At 42.3% G+C, this 26,146-nt stretch overlaps 1 protein-coding gene across 2 annotated transcripts in view; it reads left to right on the top strand.

Moving 5' to 3' along the window:
- The window catches only part of LOC123773250 (ethanolamine-phosphate phospho-lyase), a 69,956-nt gene that overhangs the window by 7,028 nt on the left and 36,782 nt on the right, over positions 1–26,146 (top strand). For both annotated transcript variants that reach the window (XM_069317943.1, XM_069317942.1), the window contains exons 2-4: positions 8,771–8,889; positions 14,478–14,583; positions 16,088–16,216. In XM_069317943.1, coding sequence (XP_069174044.1) covers positions 8,771–8,889; positions 14,478–14,583; positions 16,088–16,216 — 354 coding nt within the window. The remainder of the gene's footprint in view (positions 1–8,770; positions 8,890–14,477; positions 14,584–16,087; positions 16,217–26,146) is intronic.

Genomic DNA, 26,146 nt, shown 5'->3' with positions numbered 1-26,146 from the left:
AAATTGTTGATTTCAGTGGGATCTCCACTCTTGTGAACTGGAATGACGTTGGTCATATTAAGAGCGTCTGGGAAGGCTCGGAACCCCAGTGATTTGTTGTAGCTATTCGGCTATTGCAAGAGCTGAAAACCTTGAGGCCCTTATATAGATTAGGGCGGGTATCTCGGAAAGGTTACGATTTGAACCCATGTTATTTCATCAGACGATAAGTAGATATCTGGATGAAGTGTGGGAAGGGGGAGGGAGAGTTAAAAATATCTATATATGCTTTCACTGCGATGTAAGAATGTGGCAAGATCGAAGCTTTCTTCCGAATGAGAAGACGTTGTGAGCGTCACACAGGTGGCAGCTTAGTACCCAGATAGGCCACATAGGCATTTGAAATATGTTTTTCAGTGTTAGGGTAGTTAACGAATGGAATGCATTTGGAAGTGTTGTGGTGGAGGCAGCTAGTGGCTTTACAAGAATGTAAAATCCACTTTATTACTATGTTCTCTGTTAACCCCCATCAATGTACCTTCTTGTATATAAATAAATAAATTTCAAATGTAGACATGATAGCCCAATTGGTTCGGGAACCTGTATACCCGTTGATTGACAGTTGTGAGGGGGGACGAAAGAGCCGAAGTTCCACCCCCGTAAGAACAGCAAGGTGAGCACGTGGGTAGTGTAGTAGTAGTGTACGTGGCTCTGAATATCTCAATAACGCTTTGTATTCCCACAGATGATTGTGGTGTGTGAGGGTGTTGCATCAGTGTGGCACCATTCATGGTGAGCGAGGACACACTAACATAATTCATCATGTCATACCAGTCAACCCGTTCTCGCAGATTTAATAAGTCAATATTGACTTATTAGTTGCGTGCATAGGTGACATCCTAAACATAATAGTTTCCCTTGAAAAGCTTCATAGAAAACACCGACCTTACCTAACCTTCTTAGTATGTTAAAATAAGCATCTTATAGCTTCGTAATTACAATTGTTACTTAACCTATTATAGGTATAGGTTAGGTAATAATACCTAACGAGGAACACGAGGCGATGCTGGGTACTTGAACTTTTCTTTCCAGAAAAAAAATTTCTGGATCCCACTGCTGCTACCAGTATTCGTTTGCCTTGTTCGGGTAGAAGGTAGACACAGTAGTCGCTTCTGTATATATTTATTGACTGAGATAGCAAGGTATATATCTGCCTAGCCGAGGTCCTTCTACTCTGGGTCTGTGAGGATAACTGAGGCTGCTGGGAGCATGGCTTGATGCTCCTCTGTCTGGCATGACGTCAGAGGCCTACTTGCCTGTGATTGGTTACATTTCAACTGACAGAATTTGAGTATAACATATGTCACCTATGCACATATTTAATAAGTCAATATTGACTTATTAAATTTGCGAGAACGGGTTGCACCAGTATAGTTGTTGTTACTCTGGGTACAAGCCCAATGTACACGCGGGTGCTTAACAAAAACTTTTTTCCTGCTCGGAGGATCCGAGAAAAAAGGCAACCAATAAACCTAAATTTTCTTAGGCCTAGTACAGTATATACTAGAAGGGCGTACCCGGCTGTGCCCGGGTGTCTTCCTCCTTCCCCCTCTTCCCCCCCCCCTTTCCTGCCCTCGTCTTCACTCAAAAACAAATCAATTCACATTTTAACGGCTCATATTTTAGATATTCCATCCATAGTAACTGTGAGTACTAATTTCATATGGACGTGTTGTATAGCCTAGCACTAAGGTAATAATGTAGCTGTTATATTTACTCTACACCAGTCATACAGTAGTCACAAGGACTACACGCTGGGACCTTCACAGAAAGTGTTACATAAGAGAATTTCGTGTTACGTGTTAACTTGTCTCATAGTGGTGAAGATACATGTTAACTTGTGTCTCATAGTGAAGATACATGGTAACTTGTGTCTCATAGTGGTGAAGATACATGTTAACTTGTGTCTCATAGTGGTGAAGATACATGTTAACTTGTGTCTCATAGTGGTGAAGATACATGGTAACTTGTGTCTCATAGTGGTGAAGATACATGTTAACTTGTGTCTCATAGTGGTGAAGATACATGTTAACTTGTGTCTCATAGTGGTGAAGATACATGTTAACTTGTGTCTCATAGTGGTGAAGATACGTGTTAACTTGTGTCTCATAGTGGTGAAGATACGTGTTAACTTGTGTCTGATAGTGGTGAAGATACGTGTTAACTTGTGTCTCATAGTGGTGAAGATACATGTTAACTTGTGTCTCATAGTGGTGAAGATACATGGTAACTTGTGTCTCATAGTGGTGAAGATACATGTTAACTTGTGTCTCATAGTGGTGAAGATACATGTTAACTTGTGTCTCATAGTGGTGAAGATACATGTTAACTTGTGTCTCATAGTGGTGAAGATACGTGTTAACTTGTGTCTCATAGTGGTGAAGATACGTGTTAACTTGTGTCTGATAGTGGTGAAGATACGTGTTAACTTGTGTCTCATAGTGGTGAAGATACATGTTAACTTGTGTCTCATAGTGGTGAAGATACATGGTAACTTGTGTCTCATAGTGGTGAAGATACATGGTAACTTGTGTCTCATAGTGGTGAAGATACGTGTTAACTTGTGTCTCACAGTGGTGAAGATACATGGTAACTTGTGTCTCATAGTGGTGAAGATACATGGTAACTTGTGTCTCACAGTGGTGAAGATACATGGTAACTTGTGTCTCACAGTGGTGAAGATACGTGTTAACTTGTGTCTCATAGTGGTGAAGATACGTGTTAACTTGTGTCTCATAGTGGTGAAGATACATGGTAACTTGTGTCTCATAGTGGTGAAGATACATGGTAACTTGTGTCTCACAGTGGTGAAGATACATGGTAACTTGTGTCTCACAGTGGTGAATATACATGGTAACTTGCGTAGTATTGAGTATTATTTCAAAACTGTAAAAGAAACAATTTTAAGATAATTCCGTAACGCGACGCGGAGTTGGTGGGTTTATTAAAGAGAAAGTGAACTATCAGGAGAAAGTGCGAAGCCATTACGACTATATTGCACTGGGAAAGAACCTTCACTCTCACTCCAAAAAAAATCTACCACTTGCGGGCTATTCATGCCCATGCCACTTTTTGCTTGGCTTAATCATAAATCAATCATCAGGATTAGGATTTGGGATGGGACGGGGGAAAGGAATAGTGCCCAACCACTTGGACGGTTGGGGACTGAACGCCGACCTGCAGGAAGCAAGGCATAAGCAATGGTATGTGGTTGGTAAATGCGTCACGTGACAGTAAGCGTGTTACCAACGGCCACGTTATGCAACATGAACGGGATAGGGTCATGTTGCATAATCAAATGTTTCAACAAGACTCACGTGGTCGCTGGCGCAGCTGAGAGCAGCTGTGTGGCCACACTGCGTCTCCCTAACAAGGGGGTGGTACACACACACTAGCCGCCATTACCATAATTACCATATGCGGGACGTCGCTGGCATGACTGGCCTCGCCTGTCGTCCACTTGGTGGCTAGTTGCAGTTTATTTACTCAAATGATTAGTTACCAAATTCAAGGAGATTGGGATGTTAGCACTGCTTTGTCTTTACATTTATCTCTACTCGAGAAATGCATATATATATATATATATATATATATATATATATATATATATATATATATATATATATATATATATATATATATATATATATATATATATGTATGTATGTATGTGTGTGTATATCACGAAAATAAACACGTGATTAAAAATGTGACGGTGTCAGACCACGGAGGAAAATTGAAACAGGAATTTCCTTAAGTACTTCCGTATATTAATACATCTTCAGGAGGAGTGCTGAAGATAAGCACTCCTTCTGCTTCATCTTCAGATGAAGATGGAGATACTCCTCCTGAACATGTATTAATATACGAAAGTACTTAAGGAAATTCCTGTTTCAATTTTCCTCCGTGGTCTGACACTGTCATATTGTGTATATATGTGTGTGTTTACAGAATATGTGGAAGCTGGTCAGAATTGCATTTCATCTTTGTACTCACCTAATTGTGCTTGCGGGGGTTGAGCTTTGGCTCTTTGGTCCCGCGCACATTAACGATTGCACATTAACGCACATTGTAACGCACTGCCCGTAACGCTTTGCGCTGCCCGAAACGCTTTGCGTAATAGTGGCTTTAGGCATTGTATGTACTAGCTCCTATCTATAAAGCCAACAAACTTTGTAAAATCTCTTTATGTATGTACCTTTGCCTAAATAAAAATTATTATTATTATTATTATTATTATTATTAAAAATTATTATTATTATTGTAAACGCACATTAATGACACTATGTAAAAGACACATCGAACACTGTTTATGTAGGACAGATGTAATTCTGTGTATTTGTTTGTAGGTTAGATTAGCATTTAGAAGCACTACAATCAACCACAAATTGTTCAATAAATCACAGAACTATATGTTTAACAGATCTTTAACCCTGTCCATGGAGGACAGAAGAAAATGTATATATGCTGGTTAGCACTGTAAATGTGTGGCCACGTCTGTGGTAGAAAATAATAATAATAAACTGCTTTGTCTTCTATGTTAGTGTTTTTATGTGGATGGAGGGGGGGGGGGGGTACACCGCTTCACACCGGGGGCGTTATTCCCAAAATATGCAATAAATGAAAAGTCGTTCAATTTCAATCAAACTTTTTTGACAAGTTGTATATGAAAAGGGTTTCATTTGGTCCAAGTTTCAGCATCGTTGCATAAATAGGAAGGGAGAAAAAAAATATTGAATTGTGTGTCAAAAATTTTCCAAAATGGTCAAAAAACGATTATCAAATAAAAATGTCAACTGAAATCATATCTATGACTCTCAGCAATCACAATAGCATATATTAAAAAACAAATTATAAATAGTTTTATAAAAAAAATTAGTTAAAAAAAAAAGCAAATTTTCCTTTTTTTTTTTAATTTTATCTCTCTTTTGTTTATTGGGCGATTTGCATGAAACTTATACACGTGACTGCAGGTAAGCCTATCTGTAAGGGTGCCCAATTTTGGAGGAAATTGGTTGATGTCAACCTCAGCCACAGATGGCAGCACCTTAGACTTTATTTTTTACTTGAATGTTTGTTACTTGAATATCTTTCATTTGTTATTCCATTTACATGAAACTTACACATTATATGTAAATTTTATGTCTCCAAAATCGTAAGAAAGCGTTTTATCCCGAGTTCATTTATTGACTTTATAATAGCAATAAACATGATATATTTGCATAATTTTTTGGGGGGGGAACTTAGACTATTTGTATTAGGAAAACTAAAGACGTTTTGGAAAAGCCCTTTCAAGAAATCCTTTATTATATGTTAATGTGTCAGAAAAGTGTCATAGAATGATTATATCTGAAAGGTGTGGTTGTAAACTTACACTTGAAAATGTGTAAAATTCGTTGAAAAAAAATAAAAAAAATAAAAATCTCCCTTACTATTTAGGCTACAGTGCTGAAACTTAGAACAATTGCAGCGCTTTTCATATACAACTAGTCAAAAATAATGGTTGACACTGAACAACAACTTCATTTACCCGAATGACGCCCCCTTCACAGCGCTGGGGCAGAAGGGGTGGGGGGAGAGGAGTGAGAGGTCACTGTACCTTACAGTGGTCAAGAGAGAAGGACGAGGTTAGAGTCGTGACCTTGGCAGTCGGTAAACGCATTTATAATCAGTATATATCATGTTAAGCATGTGATGAGTGACACAAATGGATAAAACCAGTATTTTGTTTGGTAATAAATCCACAAATCATATTAAACTAAGAATTAACAATACCTGAATTAGTAACGGTAGATGGTAAATTCCTTGCGGTTCAAATTGATAAATAGTTTAATTTCCAGCGTCATATATAAAACATCACAAAAACAAATGTCTGAAACAGTTGGAATTCTTTCTAAAATCAGATACTATGTACCTGGATCTGCTCTGGTAACGCTTTATTACTCTTATCTATTCTAACCTATGGTATCTGTGTCTGGGGTTCTACTACTCAAAATTATCTACGACCTCTAATTACTCAACACAAATCAGCAATTAGAAAGATAAACTCTGGCCCCAGACAGTACTCGTACCCTTTATCTTTGAAAACGGTCGATATTATATTAGTCACTGCACATCCTCTCAAGTGTACTTTATTATTTAGAAAACGATGAACTACAATGTTAATCACAACCTAATAAGCTTCCTAGAGAGTTTAAAAACAGTTCCCATAGGAACCTCACTAGAAACAAATATCTGATATTCCAAGAGTGCGACTTCACCAAAGCAGGAATGATCTGCAAATCAAAGGTCCCAAGATGTGGAATGACCTTGCTAATCACATCACTGTCTTTCAACCAATTTAAGAGAAACTAAGAACTACTTGGTAAACTCTATGTAACCTTCATTACTTCCTAAATGTCAACCTATGTTTTGCTGTTCTTTGTAACGTATATTTACGTACATATTTGGTTGATTAGACACAGAGTTTAGTGTTTTTTTGTTATATTAGTATAGTCTTAGTTCAACCTGTCCTCATACTAGGCCGTTTCAAACAGCGGCCGTCCTCCCCAGACGCATTTATCAGTTTTAACAATGTGTATTAAAAATTGGTTTGTTCTCTTATATATAAATTAATATTAGTATACATAAAACTTGTATGTATAATTAGACGTAGGTTAAGTGTTTAGGTTCTGTTGGCGATTATTTGTATTTGAAGTACGTGGGTGAAGCATTTATAGAATTGTGGTTAGAGTCGTGTGTAAACAGTTTTCATTTATAAACGGGGGTTGGCAGCTGGATTAACGCGCTTGGATCTTTGTGAGGACAGGCTGCTTGGTTACAGCAGTTGGTTTGCAACCCGTCTTCCAAACAAAGACCCAAAAGTTATTCCATGCAACTCCCAAACCCCCTGTTTATGAATGGAAAACGGTTTACACACGACTCAAAACGGATGACATTCGAACACCTCCGAACAAGTGTTTTATTGATGCACAATATGCTAATATATTATAATAATTTATATATGAGAAAATTCCTGTTTTCAACGAACAGCATATAAAATTTATGAATGCGTCTGCGTGGGGGTGACCGCTTGATGTAATGGACTTGAGTCGAGGACGGGTTGCAGACCAAATCCATTCTATCCAATGATCGACCCCAAAGACGCATATATCAACTTTAACATTGTTTATTCAAAACAAAACGTTTCTCAATGTTTTCCTTGCTCTTTTTGCTGATGGGCGTGTAATTAAGACACTTGTATTTCAGGGTACAGATATAATGGGCTAAAATGAGCTAAATAAAGTCTATCTGTGGCTAACTGCCAACAAACTCACCCTCAACATTGACGAAACTTTCTACATTTTGTTTGGTAATAAATCCTCAAATCAAATAAATATCAGGATAAACAATACAAAAACTTGTAACACAGTAGATGGCAAATTCCTTAGCGTTCTCATTGACCACAAGCTGAATTTCCAGGGACACATTCTAAATATATAAAAAAAAAAGTTTCAAAAACTGTTGTCATTCTTTCAAAGATCAGATATTATGTACCACGCCCTGCCCTGGTGACGCTCTATTACTCTCTCATCTATCCTTATCTCAACTATGGTATTTGTGCTTGGGGTTCTACTACCCAAAATCATTTACGTCCTCTAATTACTCAACACAAAGCTGCTATTAGAACAATATCCAACTCTGGTCCCAGACATAACTCGGTACCCCTACTCAAATCTCTGAATATGTTAGATATTAAGTCACTGCACATTCTCTCATGTGTATTTTTATATATGTAAAACGCTGAACTGTAACATCAATCCTGACTCTAAAAGTTTACTAGAAGGTTTTAACAGAACTCACGAGCACCACACCAGAAACAAATACCTTTTTGATATTCCAAGAGTACGACTTAATCAAACTAGAAATGCTCTACAAATCAAGGGACCCAGAATGTGGAATGACCTTCCCAATCATGTTAAAGACTGTACCTCTCCCAACCAGTTAAGATAAAAACTAAACACTACCTAATTAACTCCCTGTAACCTACCTTACCCCTATAATGTCAACCCATGTCTTCTATTTTTAAACAATTCTGTTTGTCGACCAAATTTTATATTTGCTATTTTTCTGCCATGTTCCCCCCGTTTTTATTTTTATATTTTCTCAACACAATTTATACTTTAATATCAATGAGTATTAAGTTTTAGTCTTTAGTGTTTTTCCTGCCCGAAACGCTTTGCGTAATAGTGGCTTTAGACATTGTATGTACTAGCTCTATCTATAAATCCATCAATGTTTGTATCACCCTTGTATGCATGTACTTTACCTGAATAAACATTTGAATTTTGAATTTTGATACTACAAGGGTGCTCTTGACAAAGTAAACTGGCTGTGTTACAACGGACACTTGGGGATCCGGTGAGGCACCCCCGACTAAGGGGTAATGAGAGAAGTAACAGGGGTATGTATGGCATAGAGACAGAGTTAAGGGGACAAGGGGTCAGTTAAGGAAGGAGGGCTGGCATTTCGTTGTGAAGCGGACCGTGGCTACATCATAAGTAGGGACGGGACTCTCCTTCCAGTCCCTTAAAGAACTCATACTGTGCGCACAGCGTTTGTGTAAAGCGCTGCGCAATGTCTTTTTCTCCTCTTTCAGAAATTCCCCCCGCTTTCCCGGGAAAGCAGTGCTCATTTTTCAGGGAACAGATTTTTTTTTGTAATAAAAATTAACATGCATCTATATTTACAGGCCGTCGTGCAAACTGTTCTACAAGGATGATCCCATCAAAATACTACGAGCCTCTGGAGTCTACATGTACGACGAGCAAGGCTGTAGATACCTAGACTGTATCAACAATGTTTGTCATGGTAGGTTGTAGTGCATGAGAGAAACTTTCCCGTGATTTACAATTTTTTTATTAAATGTTATTTAGTCAGAAATATCCACAAGACAAGGAATAAGCAAATGCAAGTCACCGATTATAATACATATTCTATATTTGTACAAACCCAAGGAGGGAAAGAGCACAAACTCCTGTGTTTACATGTTGGTAAGGTCTGAGCTGGTCGGTTGTCTTTCGCCAGCTCCTCTGCCGTTTTCTCTGATCTCTGCTATGTTGTAGGAGATACTGAAGTCATTAGTTATAATAATAATAATATTAAAATTTTTAATAAATAAATAAATTTGTATTCAGGAAAAGTACATACATAGTTGATTCACAAATATAATGTTGGATTTATAGATAGAGCTAGTACATACAATACCTAATGCGATAATACGCACAGCGTTTCGGGCAATTAAGGTGTGGGGGAAAAACCCCACTTAGACTAAAACTTAATAGTAATTGGGATTAGGTATAAATCGTGTTGAAAAAATGAATAAAAATAAAAAAGGGGGAACATGGCAGAAATCAGCGATCGTAAAAGTTGGAGAACAAACAGCATTGTTTAACGAAACGCTTTGCGTAATAGTGGCTTTAGGCATTGTATGTACTAGCTCCATCTATAAATCGATCAAATTATGTAAAATTTCTTGTATGTATGTACCTTACCTGAATAAACATTTTATTTTATTTTTATAAAAGCAAGACATGGGTTGACATTTACATGGAGTTAATGAAGTAGCATTTGGTTTTACTCTTAAACTGTTTGAAAGGGGTACAGTCTGTGACACGATTGGGGAGACCATTCCACATTCTGGGTCCCTTGATTTGTAGAGCATTTCTAGTTTGGTTAAGTCGCACTCTGGGAATATCAGATGAGTATTTGTTTCTGGAGTGGTGCCCATGAGTTCTGTTACAACCTTCTAGGAAGCTTCTAAGGTCAGGATTGACATTGCAGTTCAGAGTTTTTAAATATATTGAGTACACAAGAGAGGATGTGCAGTGACTTAATATCTAACATATTCAAGATTTGAGTAAGGGTACCGAGAGCTGTCTGGGGCCAGAGTTAGATATTGTTCTAATATTAGCTTTGTGTTGAATAATTAGAGGACGTAAATGATTTTGTGGAGTGGAACCCCAAGCACAAATAAGTCACCGATTTACAAGAAGGTACAATGGATTGGTTAGATTACATAGGACTGGTAATTTTTGCATTCATGCAAAGCCACTAACACGCATAGCGTTTTGGACAGGTCTTTGATCTAACATATTAGATACGATGAAAAGGTACATTGTAGCAAGGGTTTGTATCAACAAATAACTACAATGTAAGTTAACAGGGGTGATTACACTGGTAAGGATGTGTCTTAAGTACTAATATTAGGGAAGTGGGTAGTACAAGATACAGTGTGAGTTTGAAGCACAAGGTAGGAAACTATGAGCATGTAGTTAGATACTGTGATTTTATCTTTGAGCGGGAAATGGGGTTGGACAATTTTTTAATTCATCAGGAATTGTATTTCAAAAACTGGGCCCTTTTATTTGCACGGAGTGTTTGTACAGACTTAGTCTGACTCGAGGAATATCAGGGAAATTATTTCTGGTGTGTGCTCATGTTTTCTATTACACTTCAAGGAAAGTTTCAGATCAAAGATTTGCATTTAGGAACAAGGATTTGTACATTTAGATATCACATGAGAATGTGTGGAGTGAGTGTATGTTTAGCATGTTAAGGGACTTAAACAGAGGAGCTGTGTGTTGTCTGAAGACAGTTTGTTATAGTTCTGATGGCAGATTTTTGCCGAGTGATGATAGGCTTGAGGTAATTTGCAGTGGTTGAACTACATGCACAGATACCGTGTGTAAGATATGGGTAGATTAGTGCATAGTATAATGGGAGGAGAGCAGAATGGGGAACATAATATCTGATTTTAGAAAGTATACCGACTGTGTTTTATACTTTTTCACCATGTGTTGTATAGTGGTGCTAAAGTTCAGTCTCTTGAACTTTGAAGTTCTAATTCGTTATGTTAAAATGGTTTACAATAACTGCTGTTATTGTTTTCCTATCTCCTTCAAGAATTGTGTCTAATATGTCAGACACATTGCATGTGTCCTAGCTTTTTGTTATACCTGAGTGACACTCTGGTGGCCTCGAGAGGAACAAGAAGCTGGCACTTGTCAGAGGTCTTCCCTGCATTATTCCTGAGAATATTTTCCAACTTGATTTTGAATGCAGTGCAGTAATGTCTTGGCATTTACAGCATGGGTGGGTAGGCAGTTCCATGGGTTTATAACCCGATAGGCCAGGGTTCCCCTCATTGATATATACTTTGCTTATTTTTCCCCCCGACATTTTCTCCTTATTCTCCCATCATTTGACGGGAGAATAATTCTCTCTTCCTCTCCCATCTCAACCTCAACTAGTGTGGTCATCTCATCTCCCTATTTCACTTTCCATTACCCACAAATATCCTCTCCATTGAACATCTATGCTAATATTTCAGTTGTTAGTGATATAATTGCAAGATAAAAATGTGTATACTATCAGACTCCCTGGTTCAGCCTTGATGACATGCGGACGTCTGGACACCTTCGCCCGGGAGCTGCCAGATCACGTTCGGTTTATAATTTTGATATTGCAGTTTGGCTTTCCTATTCAACGGTCCAGATTGTTGCTACGTCTGGCGCATATATCGTATTGGGTCACAGGATAGTGATAGATTTTGAAAGTTTTCTGGCTGGTTTCTCCGGTGGGTGACGGTGTTGTCACACACCGTCAAATTAAATTGGGAAAAAATCTCATGGCGACGAGATGTGTAAGAGTTAAATAACCATTGGCCATGACTTTCGGTAGGCAAGAGTGAGGTCTTGTATATAGAGGCTATGTGCAGCTACTGACCAGTTTCATTACATTCAGCACTTTATTTTGATGCTCAGTAGACTATTAATAACTGCAGCTCGTCCCAGACCCCATCTCAACTACTCTCACATTCAGCCCTTAGCCATCTAGTTACAATACTGTACATTGTATTAAATGTAGAATACTTTTTAACATGCACTTTGTACTCGCCTAGTTGTGCTTGCGGGGGTTGAGCTTTGGCTCTTTGGTCCCGCCTCTCGACTGTCAATCAACTGGTGTACAGATTCCTGAGCCTACTGGGCTCTATCATATCTACATTCGAAAACTGTGTATGGAGTCTGCTTCCACCATATCACTTCCTAATGCATTCTATTTGTTAACTACTCTGACTCTGAAAAGTTCTTTCTAATGTCTCTGTGGCTCATTTGCGTACTCAGCTTCCACCTGTGTCCCCTTGTTCGTGTTCTGCCCGTGCTAAAGAGTTTGTCTTTGTCCATCCTGTCAGTACCCCTGAGAATTTTGTAGGACGTTATCATGTCTCTCCTTACTCTTCTGTCTTCCTGGGACGTGAGTTTCAGCTTCTTTAGCCTTTCCCCATAACTCATACCTCTTAGTTCCGGGACGAATCTGGTGGGATACCGCTGAATCTTCTCTTTGTCTCGTGTTTAACTAGGTATGGATAGAAAGCTGGAGCCGCATATGCCAGAATTGGGCTGACATAAGTGGTATACAAGGTCCTGAACGATTCCTTACACAAGTTTCTAAGGCAGTTCTTATGTTGGCCAACCTAGCATATGCTGCTGCTGATATCCTTTTGATGTGGGCCTCTGGGGACAGGTTCGGTGTGAAATCAACCTCCCAGATCTTTCTCTCTATTTGACTCTTGTAGGATTTCACCTCCCAGATGGTACCGTGTGTTCAGCCTTCTGCTCCCTTCGCCTAATTTCATTAATTTGCACTTTCCTGAGACACTTTAGTAGCCATTTTCTAGACCATTCCTCCAGCCTGTCCAGATCGTCCTGTAGTCTCTGCATGTCTGTCATCATATGTCTTGATGCAAAAATTATGTGAAGAACCATCAGCAAACATTGAGAGGAGTAGTTCTATACCCTCTGGAAGATCGTTTACATATATTAGAAGCAGGATAGGTCTAAGTACGGAGCCCTATGGGACTCCGCTGGTGACATCTCGCCACTCTGATGTCTCCTCCCCCTCACATTTACTTGTTGTTTCCTGTTGTTTGGATACTCCCTTATCCACTGGAGTACCTTACCTTTTACTCTTGCCTGTTGCTCCAACTTTCGTAACAGCCTTTTATGGGGTACTGTATCAAAAGTTTTATGACAGTCCAAGACAATGTAGTCTACCCACCCTTCTCTTTCTTGCCTAATTTTTGTTGCTTGGTCATAAAATTCTATTAACCCTATGAGGCACGATTTACCATCTCTGAACGCATGGTGGTGGAGTTACAAAGCTATTTCCCTCCAGATGCTCTACGAGCCTTTTCCTCATGATCTTCTCCATCACCTTGCATGGTATACAAGTTAGGGAAACTGGCCTCTAGTTCAGTGCCTCTTGCCTGTCACCCTTTTTGTATCTTTTGACTACATTAGCTGTCTTCCAGGTCTCTGGTAGGTCTCGTGTTTCTAGCGACCTGTTGTACACCATAGAGTGGCATGCTTAGTGCTTCTGCACCTTCTTTTAGTATCCACAATGAGATTCTGTCAGGCCCAACAGCCTTTGTCACATTCAGCTCCATCAGATTCCTTTTGACCTCTTCACTGGTGAGGTCAAAATCCTGCATGGTTGCTTGGTTTGTCTCCTCATTTAGCACCGTGGCTTCTCCTTGTTCTTTTGTGAAGACCTCCTGGAATCTCTTGTTTTCACACACCTCCTTGTCATTCTCTGTGTATCTATTCTCCCCTTTTCTCAGTTTCATCACTTGTTCCTTCACCGCTGATTTCCTTCTGATGTCGCTGTGAAGCAGCTTTGGTTGGGTCTTGGCTTTACTCGTGATGTCATTTTCATACTGTCTCTCTGCTTCTCTCCTCACTCTGAGGTACTAATTTCTTGCCCTCTGGTATCTCTCCCTGTTCTCTGGCGTTTGTTATTCCTGTAGCTTCTCCATGTTCTTTTACTCAGTTGCTTCGCTACCTTACATTCCTGCTTGAACCATGGGTACTTCTGTTGCTTTTCGCTTTTCTCCTTTTGGACTGAGATAAATCTATCTGCAGCTTCCTGGCATTTCTGGGTGACATAAACCAGCATATCCTGCACAGTCCTTCACTCTGAGTTGTTTCCCATGGTATTCTCTTTAGGAAGTTCATCTCATCATATTTTCTTCTTCGGTAATTCAGTCTTTTCCCTTCCAGTCCCATCCTTGGATAGGTTATCCCTACCTCCACCAGATACTCAAATGTCGATACACTGTGGTTAATACACACAATACACTGTCAATACACTGTGGTTAATACACACAATACACTGTCAATACACAGTGGTTATGTGGTAGACATTGTTACATTTTCTTCGGCTCCTTCTTTTGATAATTACTTGTGGTGGTAGGGATGGAAATGCCTTTTGAATATTGACAAGTACAGTACAGTTCTGTAAAAAAGTGAGTGAATATTCATATATGGATGAGATATATTTACTGTACATATACTGTACAGTATATGATTATATATAGTCATGTATATTTTTTATTTCAGTGGGCCATTGCAACCCATACGTTGTCTCGGCAGCAATGCAGCAAATGTTGGTTCTCAACACAAACAGCAGATTCCTGCACGATAATGTTGTTCTCTATGCACAAAGGTCTCAGTAATGTTTTCTGTTAAATATTTGCCATCTATGCAGTTTGTGATTTAAGGCAATTTTAACTAATTGGTTCTCTTGAGTAAATTAGCAGTGCAATTAATGTTTCTGTTTGAAGTTACAAGAAACATTTTGTATCATTTTTATTTTAGAACAACAAAATCTCAAATTTTTATGCAAGTTAATTGCATAAAAAATTCTTTTATGCAAGTTAATAACTTGCATGAAGTTTCATAAACTACTGTAATAACTTGCATAACTCAATATCTATAAATTTATTCTTTGAACCTGTATATTACTTTTATTAAAAGGTTTGCAGAAGATTGCTGGTTCATCTTAACCAAGGGTAAGAAACCCATTGGCAATTGATTTTTTAATATAAAATTGTATATTTGTAGAATATTTGATCTTGGTCTTAAAAATAGTCATGCTTTTCATTTGGTACTGAAATTTAATTTAGTTAATTTATTATACACCCTATACTTATATGCACCATATATGCATCCTGTGGGCAGTAGTAGAGAGGGCTATAGAAGCACATAATGGGCTAAGTTTATGAGCCCCAAAATTCATTTAGGTAAGCAAGTTAGCCTTGGTAAGCTAGTTACATAGTTCAATGGTAGGGGGGGTTTGAGAACGACCACAAATGCAGTTTCTAAGCTAAGCAACTTCTATTTGTGGAGAGCTAGTTTCATAATTTTATTTTCCTATGGACACCTCCCTCATACAGTTATGGACACCTCCCTCATACAGTTTTTTTTTTTTTTTTTTTTTTTTTTATTATTTTCTACCACAGACGTGGCCACACATTTACAATGCTAACCAACATATATACATTTTCTTCTGTCCTCCATGGACAGGGTTAGAGAAGTGTTAAACATACAGTTCAAGGGTTTATTGAACACTCAACCACAGAAGGTGATTCGGTGCTTTTAAAATGCTAAGCTAACCTACATACGTAAATACAAAGATACACAGATTTACGTACGCCCTACGTAAAGTATTAGATGTGTCTTTTACATAGTGTCATTAATGTACATTCACAAAGGTGAAATGTAATTCTGATCAGCTTCCATATATGCTTTATACCCATACATATACATACACACACACATACACACACACATACACATACATATATACACACATACATGCATTCACATACATTTGTCTCATTTACCCTGACAGGGTGAGGTAGCTGATTCCCTCATACAGTGGGTGGGAGTGGTAAAGTTACAATCACCCACATTTACTACTTACTGGCAAACTGAGGATATTTGGCTATTAGTGAATGTCATGGGATTTTTAAAAATGTAAACAATGAATCAAATCAAATAAATTATAGTACATTAATTACACAACATACAATTATCATAGCCTATAGACATTATTATATACTGCACAATTTAATCAATCAATTTCCAATGAAGTGGATGGTGTGAATAACGAACCTTCAGTATAGATGCTTAACAGTTTTATATTCACATACTTCTTCTTTCAACAGGTTACTAAGTTACTTCCCAAAAGAACTGTGTGTGTGTTACTTTGTAAACTCTGGTAGCGAAGCCAATGATTTGGCACTGCGTATGGCACGTACACACACTGGCAAGAAGGATGTCATTACCTTAAACCAGTAAGCTGTTATTTATTTATTTATTTATTATTTATTTATATTGTTACGGTAAAATTACTAATAGAGCAGTGGCTATACTCTCAACCTACACTCTAGATTTGGGAAAGAACTTCATGGGTAAATACACTTTGTACCTCAAGGTTCATGTTTGAAATGTTAGTTCCAATTAACTCCCATGCATGCAGCTTAACACTGTGCAGATCTAAGGTTCATTCTGAACTTGTCCCGTCTGAAACCCTGAAACGTCTTTTGCCCCTCCTTTCAGATGACCACTTTGTCCCAGGTCCAGCTTCTTTTGGAACCGGATGCTTGGATGGTGTGTCTGGACCTCCGAGATGCGTATTGGCATGTCTCGATTTGGGGTTTAGAAATTGGCTTGGTTTTGTCATGGGGTGGCATACTTAATGCCTTCGTTGTCTTCCATTCAGCTTGAATCTGGCTCCTCCCGTTTTCACACGCCTTACCGGGTAGTAAGTGACCCAAATGGTGGCCCATTTGCGTCTGCTAGAGGTTCAGGTTCTGGCCTACCTCGACGACTGGCTGCTTTGGGCCTCCAGCCGGTTCATGTCTGCTCGCCAGGGATTTGGTTCTTTCCCAGCTTGCCGGGTTCGGTTCTTCGTGAACTGGAGGAAATCCATTTGGTTCCCTCTCAGGTTTGGACCTGGCTGGATCTTTTGTGGGACACTCTGACCACTTCCTTGTTTTCCAACCCCTCCAGCAGCATTGCTGCAGTCCCACCTTTGGCGACTTTTGGAGGGCGCCTAGGTCACTCGTCGCTTGTTCGAGCAGCTATGTAGGAGTCTGAATTTCACCGTGCTGGTCTGCCTGTCGAGTTGGACCAGGCTGAAGCCGCTGTTATGGTTCCTTTGTGGACGTCCCTCCCGTTGCTCTCGTGATCGCTGGGTTCGGACCCCAGAGGCCTCGCACCGGCTGCTGTGTCGCTGGCTTCCTCTTCGGGTTTTTCAGTTCAAGAGGTCAATTACCCGTATCTCTTCCCCCCCCCCCTCTCTCCCCTGGTCTAGCGGTTGCTTTGGGTTCTGGCACAGTTGGAGACTTACCAGGGGAGAGTATTCATGTTTGCCCCTTGATGGTTGGCCCAGCCCTTGTTTCAGGTGCTGCTTGCTCGGTGTCCGAACCTGGGGTTCTTTCCATGGCTCCGCCTCTCTCAGCAGATTGGTCCAGTCCGGTATGTGGCTGGTTCGATCTTTTCCTCTGATCTTCCCGTCTGGTCTTTCTGACGCGGGTTTATCACCGCTTGAATGGTGATCAGGTGGCTTTGTTGGTGTCCCACCTGCATGTTTCGTCTTGGCAGCAGTATTAAGTTTCCTGGTGATCCTTTCGTCACTTTTTGTCTCTTTGTAGGTTGTCTTCGATTTCTGATCAGGTTGTTTTGTCCTTTCTCTCTTGGCTGTTTCAGGACCTTCATCTTATGCCGAATACTGTTGCCATGTATCGTGCGGCATTGGCAGATCTGCTTCAGCTTGCGTTTCGGGTGGATGTCACTTCTGCTCCGTTCTGCAAGCTATCTTGTGCATTGTTTCACCTCAGGCCTGCTTATATGCCGCCTGAGCCATCCTGGTCATTGGACCAGATGCTCTCTTTTCTCCTCGGTTTCTGGTGGCCCCCTTAGATTCAGGATTGTTTTTCTAAGGCTCTTTTCTTGTTGGCATTGGCCTCTTCGGGGAGCTTCATGCTTTCCACCGGCGCAGGGGTTTCTGCTCTTTTGATCTTGGTGGTCGTTTTGTTCGCTTGCAGCCGTCTCCTTTTCTGGCAAAGAAAAGGAGGATGAAAAGCATGAGCAGGATGAACTACAGCAGGGGAAGGACAACGAGGCACAGATGAAATCAAAGTCAAAGCGACTAATGCTCCCAAGTCCGAGTCCCTATAAACAAAGCGGAGCAGCCTCTGGCCATCCAGAAAGGCAACCAACCTAGTGAGTTACAGCCACTTAAACCTGACATGCAACGCTGAAGCCGCCTGCACCCGATTATCAATATCAGTGGATTGTGTGAACTGGAGTACAAGCAAGGAACACCACTCAGAGGACTCAGTGTCAAAGGTGCCATTGATCCAACAGGCAGCATGGCAGAGGCAAAAACGTTGAGTGTCACCCTGAGACAAGAGAACAGAGCAACGTTTAAACTCTCACGAAGCGAGGTGAGCCTTGGAGCATGCATCCATTGGACCAATGAGCCTTACTGAGGGTTTCCAGAGCCCTTAGGCCCTAAGGGAAGGCCCTTAGGCTGACTGCTAAGGGAAGCCCAGGCAAGTTACTGCTAACTGGTTATCCCAGAACTACTAAACAAACAAAAGCTCAACCCCTGTGATGTGTGCAATCACGGGAACCTAGCAGTGCCTCCCAAATAATACAAGTGGTCCTACAGACACACCAAGCCCAAGCCAGGTGGGCTGGGTTTGTAATTGTTGACATCAGTGAGATCACCACATTTGTGGACTGGGGTTACTCTCGCTTTTTTTTAGAATATCCGGAAAGGGTTGGAGTTCAAGTAATTTGCTCTTCAACAAATCACCCCCACCCCTGTGGTGTGATTTGATGATGTCAACCATTCCAGACCTATCTCAATTCTGCCAACCTTGTCAAAAATATTTGAAAGGCAGCTTTACAAGCAGCTGTACTCATATCTACCCCTCCGAGGTGCCTCCTTGCCGTGGTGAGGGTCTCATGTACACCTCCCTGGGACCGGTGTGGGTTGCCTGTGCCCCCTCTCCTGCCCCCTCTTTGGGTGGTGTACGTGCTGAATGGCACCATGTAGGGGCCTTGTGAGCCATCGGACCACCCGCTGGAGGGGTCGCCTGTGAGAGGCCACCCTGAGTGGATGGTTGGGTCCAGGCTAGGGCGATAGGGGGACTGGGGTCTTAGCACCAGTGTGGGAGAATGAACGAAGTAGTAGGACTCCCCTGTTGAAAAGGGGGAGCACCGCTGGGGACGACGCACCCTTTCTGCACTGGCCCGCGCTCGGCCTCCCTGGCTGCCCTGGTAGGTGGTATCCCTTGGTTCCGGGTCCCATTCTTTAGATATTGGTTTGCTGCATGGATGACGACTTGACTTCTCTCACCCAGACTCATGGGGTGGGCGACCAGGCCCCTGAATCGGACCGTCCTGGAAGACCGGGATCTGTAGCCCCCCACTACAGAACCCGGTTTAGGCCCAGACCAGACTCTTCCTCCCTGCTCCCCTTCCTCCTCTGTGGTTGGGTCGAGCCCCAAGCCTGCTGTGGTGACCGTCTCGTCCCCTTGCACGGCTCCATCTCTTTTTGTGACTACTGCACCTTTTGACCCGTCTCTCTCTAAAGATTCTCATCGCCGTCCCCGCCACGGCCGCTCTCGTATGCTCCCTTCCCATCCTAATTCGTTCCATGCTTTGTGTGGCCCTGCTACGTGGACTAAGAACTTTGACCTCCTTCCTTTGGATTCAACTCCTGACGATTTTTTCCTTCATAGGCATCTTGTCGAGTCCGTAGATGCCTCTGTCACCTTCAACCCCACTCGTCTTGATACCAGCGTCGTTGCTGCTCCTTCTCAGGATGCGGTCACCCACTTGGCCGCCTTATCCTGCCTTGGCGAGACCCCTGTTCGGGTCTCGAAGAACGCTCGGTTGAATGCCAGTGTTGACACTGTTCTCCTCCCACACCATGTTGCGACCGGTGTTCGGGATCTCAAGGACTGCCACGAGAATATCAAGCATATCCTCGAGGCCCAGGGTCATTCTATCCTCCAGGTGGATACTTTTACTCGTCCCCCTCGTGGTCATCACTGTCTGCCCCTTCGGGTTGTAAAGGTTACCCCTTGATGGTAGGACCCTTCCGCCCTCTGTCATTCTTGCTGGTGCCAGATGCTTCGTTCAGGAGTATATTCCATCTCCTCGGCTCTGCAATAAGTGCTGGAGGTTTGGGCATGGTGCCCTCATATGCTCTAGTCCTGTCTCTCTGTCCTTTGTGCGGAGGCGAGGATCACTCTAAATTGGAGTGCACTTCTCCCCAGGCCCGCTGCCTCAATTGCGGTGAGGCCCACCTTACCTTCTCCCGTACGTGTATTCATTACAAACTTGACGCGGCTGTCCTCAACTTGGAGCACCGAGATAGTTTGTCTTTTCCTGAGGCTCGGCGCCAGGTTCATAGTCTCCCTCTTTCGCTGGCGTCTATGCTCGCGTGGTGCACTCTTCCTCTCCTCATCCTTCCCACCTTCCTCAGTCTCGCAACCGTTTCCAAGCCTTAGACCCAGACACGCCCAACACCACTTCCCCCGTTTCCCTCCATTCTGTCCCGGAGGGTTCCCCTCCTGGTTCTCTGTCTAGGGCTCCCCTTCTTTCTACCAAGTCTGTCACGTCTCCTGTGTCTTCTTTCTCCTCTCCCTCTGGTCCTCCTTCTCCTCCGTCTCTTGGCTCTCCATACCGCCTGACTGTGCGGGCCGATATGTCCATCGCTCTCCTGGTGGTCGTGTTGTTTGCTCTCGCTCTTCTTCTCCTATCGAGACACTGGAGTCTGTTGCCCAGTACATTGCTGCTGGGACGCCTGTCTTTGAGTCAGAAGCGGAAACCTGGCTCCTCTCCTTCCTCCTCCCCGGCCGGTAAGACGGCTTCGTTTTCTTCTTCTTAACCCCTGTCGCTGATTCTATCGTTCCTTCCCCTCCCGCTTCGGTGGTGGAGGCCCCGTTCCTACTGTGGGGGTTTCTTTAGCCCCCGGTTCCATCTCGGTTACTGCTCTTGCTGAGGTGCCCTCCCCGCTTTCTGCCCCTCCTCCAGACCCTGCTCGTCCACCTCTGGTCTGTCCTCCCGATTCTTTCCCTCCTTCTTTACTCAGTTTACCCATGCCCCCTAACCCTGACTTCGCTGACCCTGATCCTAACTCTGTGCTTTTTTAGCGTGCTGTGTTACTTCTTCACCTTTGTTTCTTCTTTGCTCTCTGTTGCTCTCCTCTCTCTCTTTGCTGATGTCTTTTCTCCAGTGGAACATCCGTGGATTTTACGCCAATTTCCTTGACCTCCAACTTCTCATTTCACAGTTTTCGCCCCTTTGTGTCTGTCTCCAGGAACCGATGCTTGGTGCTCGTCCTGGTCGCTTCCGTGGCTATTCTTTCCCCCCCCCCCCCCCCGCTGGGGTCCATAATTCTTCTGCTCGCTTGATTCTCTCCAATGTTCCCTTTGTCCCCCTACTGTTTTCCTCGCCTCTCCACTGTTCTGCCGCCTGTGTCTTTGTGCGTAGATGGTACCCGGTTTGTTCCATTTATCTTCCCCCCCCCCCCCCCACTGTCCCACTTTCTCTTCCCGATCTTAAACACCACGTAGACTCCTTGCCGGAGCCTGTGCTCCTGCTGGGTGATTTCAATTGTCGTCATGCCCTTTGGGGTGATGTGCTGACAAACACCCGGGGTCGCCTCCTTGAACCTTTCATCCTCTCTTCTTCCCTGTCCCTTCTTAGTTCTGGTGAGCCCACTCATTTGGACTCTCGGACTCGCTCCTTTTCTTGTCTCGATCTTTCTCTGTGCTCGTCATCCCTTTCCTTAGATTTCGGGTGACGGGTCCTTGATGACCTCCATGTCAGTGACCATTTTCCTATCCTTATTACTTTTTCTCTTTTCACCCTCCTCTCTCCTTCCCTAGGTGGCGGTTTGCCGAGGCTGACTGGCGCCTCTTTACTCTCCGTGCTACTATTTCTGACCTCTCCGTTCTGCCTCTCCTGGTGTGGTGCCCATGGGTTCTGTTGCAACCTTCTTAGAAGCTTTTAAGGTCAGGATTGATATTACAATTCAGAGTTTTAAATATATAGAGTACACATGAGAGGATGTGCAGTGACTTAATATCTAATATATTCAGAGATTTGAGTAAGGGTACCGAGTGCTGTCTGGGGCCAGAGTTAGATATTGTTCTAATGGAAGCTTTGTGTTGGGTAATTAGAGGACGTAAATGATTTTGGGTAGTAGAACCCCAAGCATAAATACCATAGTTGAGATAAGAATATATGAGAGAGTAATAGAGCGTCACCAGGGCAGGGCGAGGTACATAATATCTGATCTTAGAAAGAATGCCAATAGGTTTTGAAACTTTTTTTGATATATTTAGAATGTGTCCCTGGAAATTCAGCTTGTGGTCAATGAGAACGCCAAGGAATTTGCCATCTATTTTGTTACAAATTTGGGTATTATTTATCCTGAGATTTATTTGATTTGAGGATTTATTGCCAAACAAAATATAGAAAGTTTTGTCAATGTTGAGGGTGAGTTTGTTGGCAGTTAGCCAAAGATGGACTTTATTTAGCTCAGTATTTACTGTGACATTAAGAGCAAGGGGGTCAGGACTGGAATAAATGAAGGTTGTGTCGTCAGCAAATAGAATTGGTTTGAGGTGTTGGGAGGCATTTGGAAGGTCATTAATGTAGATGAGAAAGAGGAGAGGGCCAAGTATGCTGCCTTGAGGAACACCGATGTTGTTGGGTAGGGTGGGAGAAATGGAATTATTCACAGAAACAACCTGGAGCCTGTCTGTAAGGTAAGATTTGAGGTATTGCAGGGAGTTTTAGTCTAAGTGTTTTTTCCCCCACCTCACCTTGCCCGAAACGCTATGCGTAACAGTGGCTTTAGGTATTGTATGTACTACCTCTATCTATAAATCAAATTGTTTGTAACTGCATCTATGTATGTACTTTTCCTAAATAAAATATTATTATTATTATTATCATTAAGTACTGTAGAATAACGCCTGACTGGCACACCCCTGGAAGACAGCCACCACACACGAAGTACAGTGCTGGAAAAATCGCTGGAGCCAGAGCACACGACCTCTGCCTCTAGCATCAGTCTGAGAACTGAAGGGTGGATGGCCGACACAGGAGTCTGGGGCTCCCCCTTTCCCCTCCCGGGGAGGGGGAAGCTGCGCAGACAGCGGCACTGCGATGTGTGACGTCATGCTCGTTTCTTTTTGGGGAGTTCTATCCACTTGTTCGGCTTTTTGTAGCAATTTTCACCAGAATAGGGGTTTGTTTTGGGTTGCTTACCTTTCTGGGTGCTTGACCCGGTCGATGGCAGACAGAATGCTGCCAACCACACGGGGGTTTCTATAGGCCATTGCTCCCCTTGCCTCTCTGAGGGGGGGCCAGGTTCTGGCTCATAGTACCTGGTAGGCTCGCAGAACTCCACACACATGACTGATGCCAAAGTCTGACATTAATATATCAGCCTGGATAGCTCTGGGGAGCCGAAGGGGCTCCCCCAGAAAATAAAAAAACACCCAGCGAAAGTACCATGTCTTCAAGAGGAACAGAACTGGCTGCTACGCATGTTTTGAACCAGCTGCACAGTCCCTCATGCCCCAGCCAGTGGCAATAATACTACCTCCTACCAAAGGCCAAACAATGGTGGGAAAAACCCCCCAGTTGACTCCAAGGGTGGGTAATCACCGAGCAGCACAAGAACCCTGCGGAGGTAGTTCCCGAATAGTTTGTAAAAGGTAACGCAAACTGCAAGGGCAGATTTACAGGGCACCTAGGGAAGGTGACCCTAGGTGCATGCAGCCCCAGTGCTTCGTGTATTACACCTGACTCAAACACCACCACACAGCAAAACAACACCGTAAGGAACAGCACTGCTCGAAGGATGGAGCCAGAGTCGATCAACCGCCACTCAACAGCCTCAGAACTGAGGTTCGGTTGCTGCCGCGGGAGGTCTGTGGTTCCATCTTTCCCCTTCTGGGGAGCGGGAAGTTGTGCAGACAGTGGTGCTGCGACTGTGGTGACGTCATGCTTGTTTTCTGATTGGGGAGTTCTGCTTGCTTGTTCGGCTTTCAGTTTGCAATTTTTAACCAGCTGTAGTTTGTTTTTGGATTCGTACCCTATTTCTGGGTGCTTGACCCAGTAGATGGCAGATATAGAATGCTTCCAACTGCATGGGGGTGTCTATTGACCATTGCTCCTCATGCCTCTTTGAGAGGGCCAGGTTCTGGCTCTAGTCCCCGGTAGGCTTAGAACTCCATCGATAGAATGTTACCATATATAGCTCCATCGATTGACGTGTATATATTAGACTGTATATCGTCTAATATATACACATCAGCCCGGTATAGCTCTGGGGAGCCGAAGAGAGACTTCACAGAAACAATGGTTGAAAACAAAGGTCATCCAAAATTGATATGAATATAACTGATACAAATGGTGATTTAAGTATTGCTAGGTTCCATCTTGGGGCTAATACTTATTTTCATCACTGTCATTTATGTACAATATATTGTATGTTATAAACATAACCAAATTTGTGTTTTACCAAGTTCTATGGTAAAACAGGTAGCAAAAATGATAGTCCTTGCAAAGCAATCTACAGGAATGCCACAAATGGTCAGATGACTGGGAAATGCTTTTCAATATTGAAAAAGATAAGACTTTTATGTAGAGCATAACAGTACACATCAGAACTATCATATTAACAACACGACCATGCAGCAAATTGATGAAGAAAATGACCTAGGTGTTATGCTCCACTAGTTATTGAAAGTTGTTCAAGAAGGAGGAGCTGAAATAAAATATAATCCCATCCAAAGCTTAGGAATACTCATAAGAACCTTTGACTTCAACGAAAAGGTGGTGGTTATTAAGCAGTACAAGTCTTTAGTGTGCCCCCATCTGGACTACTGTATGGAAATTTTGCCTTCAAGAAGCATTTCTGCTGTAGAGAAAGTTCAAGAATCACAAAAATCTCATAACCATGTCAGTTCATACCAGGAATGGTTGAGGGCCACAGGACTAACACCACTGCAAACCAAGACACGAGAACTTGAAAGTACTGAACAAGTTGGAGGATATTAATCAAAACCACTTTTTAATAAGGTTAAATGTAATGCAAACAAAGGTCAACAACTTCAAGATTTACAAGCCACACTGCAGGATAGAAAACAGGAGATGCTTTTGAACCCATATAGTTATAAGCCATGGCATTCCTAACTGAATCTGTAAGTACTAAGACTACTTTAATTTAAAATTTGGCTCTAAAAAAACCTGCTGTAATTGAGATGCTGTTCGCTTTGTTTCCATCGAAGCCACTAGAGAGTGTAGCTCTTGGGTAAAGTCAGATAAACTTTCTGCTTGAAGGTAATGGCTCTCCATTCTGGGGACCAGAACCAAGTGTAGTCACAAAACCTTGGATAATTTTCCTAATGGGGAAGGGTAATAGTGTCACTGAGTCTAATGAATGTACTCACCTATTTGTACTCACCTATTTGTGCTTGCGGGGGTTGAGCTTTGGCTCTTTGGTCCCGCCTCTCAACTGTCAATCAACTGGTGTACAGATTCCTGAGCCTACTGGGCTCTATCATATCTACATTTAAAACTGTGTATAGAGTCAGCCTCCACCACATCACTGCCTAGTGCATTCCATCCGTTAACTACTCTGACACTGAAAAAGTTCCTTCTAACGTCTCTGTGGCTCATGTGGGTACTCAGTTTCCACCTGTGTCCCCTTGTTCGCGTCCCACCAGTGTTGAATAGTTCATCCTTGTTTACCCGGTCGATTCCTCTAAGGATTTTGTAGGTTGTGATCATGTCTCCCCTTACTCTTCTGTCTTCCAGTGTCGTAAGGTGCATTTCCCGCAGCCTTTCCTCGTAACTCATGCCTCTTAGTTCTAGGACTAGTCTAGTGGCATACCTTAGGCCTTTTTCCAGCTTCGTCTTGTGCTTGACAAGGTACGGGCTCCATGCTGGGGCCGCATACTCCAGGATTGGTCTTACATATGTGGTGTACAAGATTCTGAATGATTCCTTACACAGGTTCCTGAACGCTGTTCTGATGTTAGCCAGCCTCGCATATGCCGCAGACGTTATTCTTTTTATGTGGGCTTCAGGAGACAGGTTTGGTGTGATATCAACTCCTAGATCTTTCTCTCTGTTCGTTTCATTAAGTAATTCGTATGTATGTATGTATGTATGTATGT

Source organism: Procambarus clarkii, chromosome 89 (genome assembly GCF_040958095.1).
Source record: "Procambarus clarkii isolate CNS0578487 chromosome 89, FALCON_Pclarkii_2.0, whole genome shotgun sequence".
Lineage (NCBI taxonomy): Eukaryota > Metazoa > Arthropoda > Malacostraca > Decapoda > Cambaridae > Procambarus > Procambarus clarkii.
Note: the sequence above shows the minus strand (reverse complement) of the source record. Positions and strands in the feature narration are given on the sequence as shown.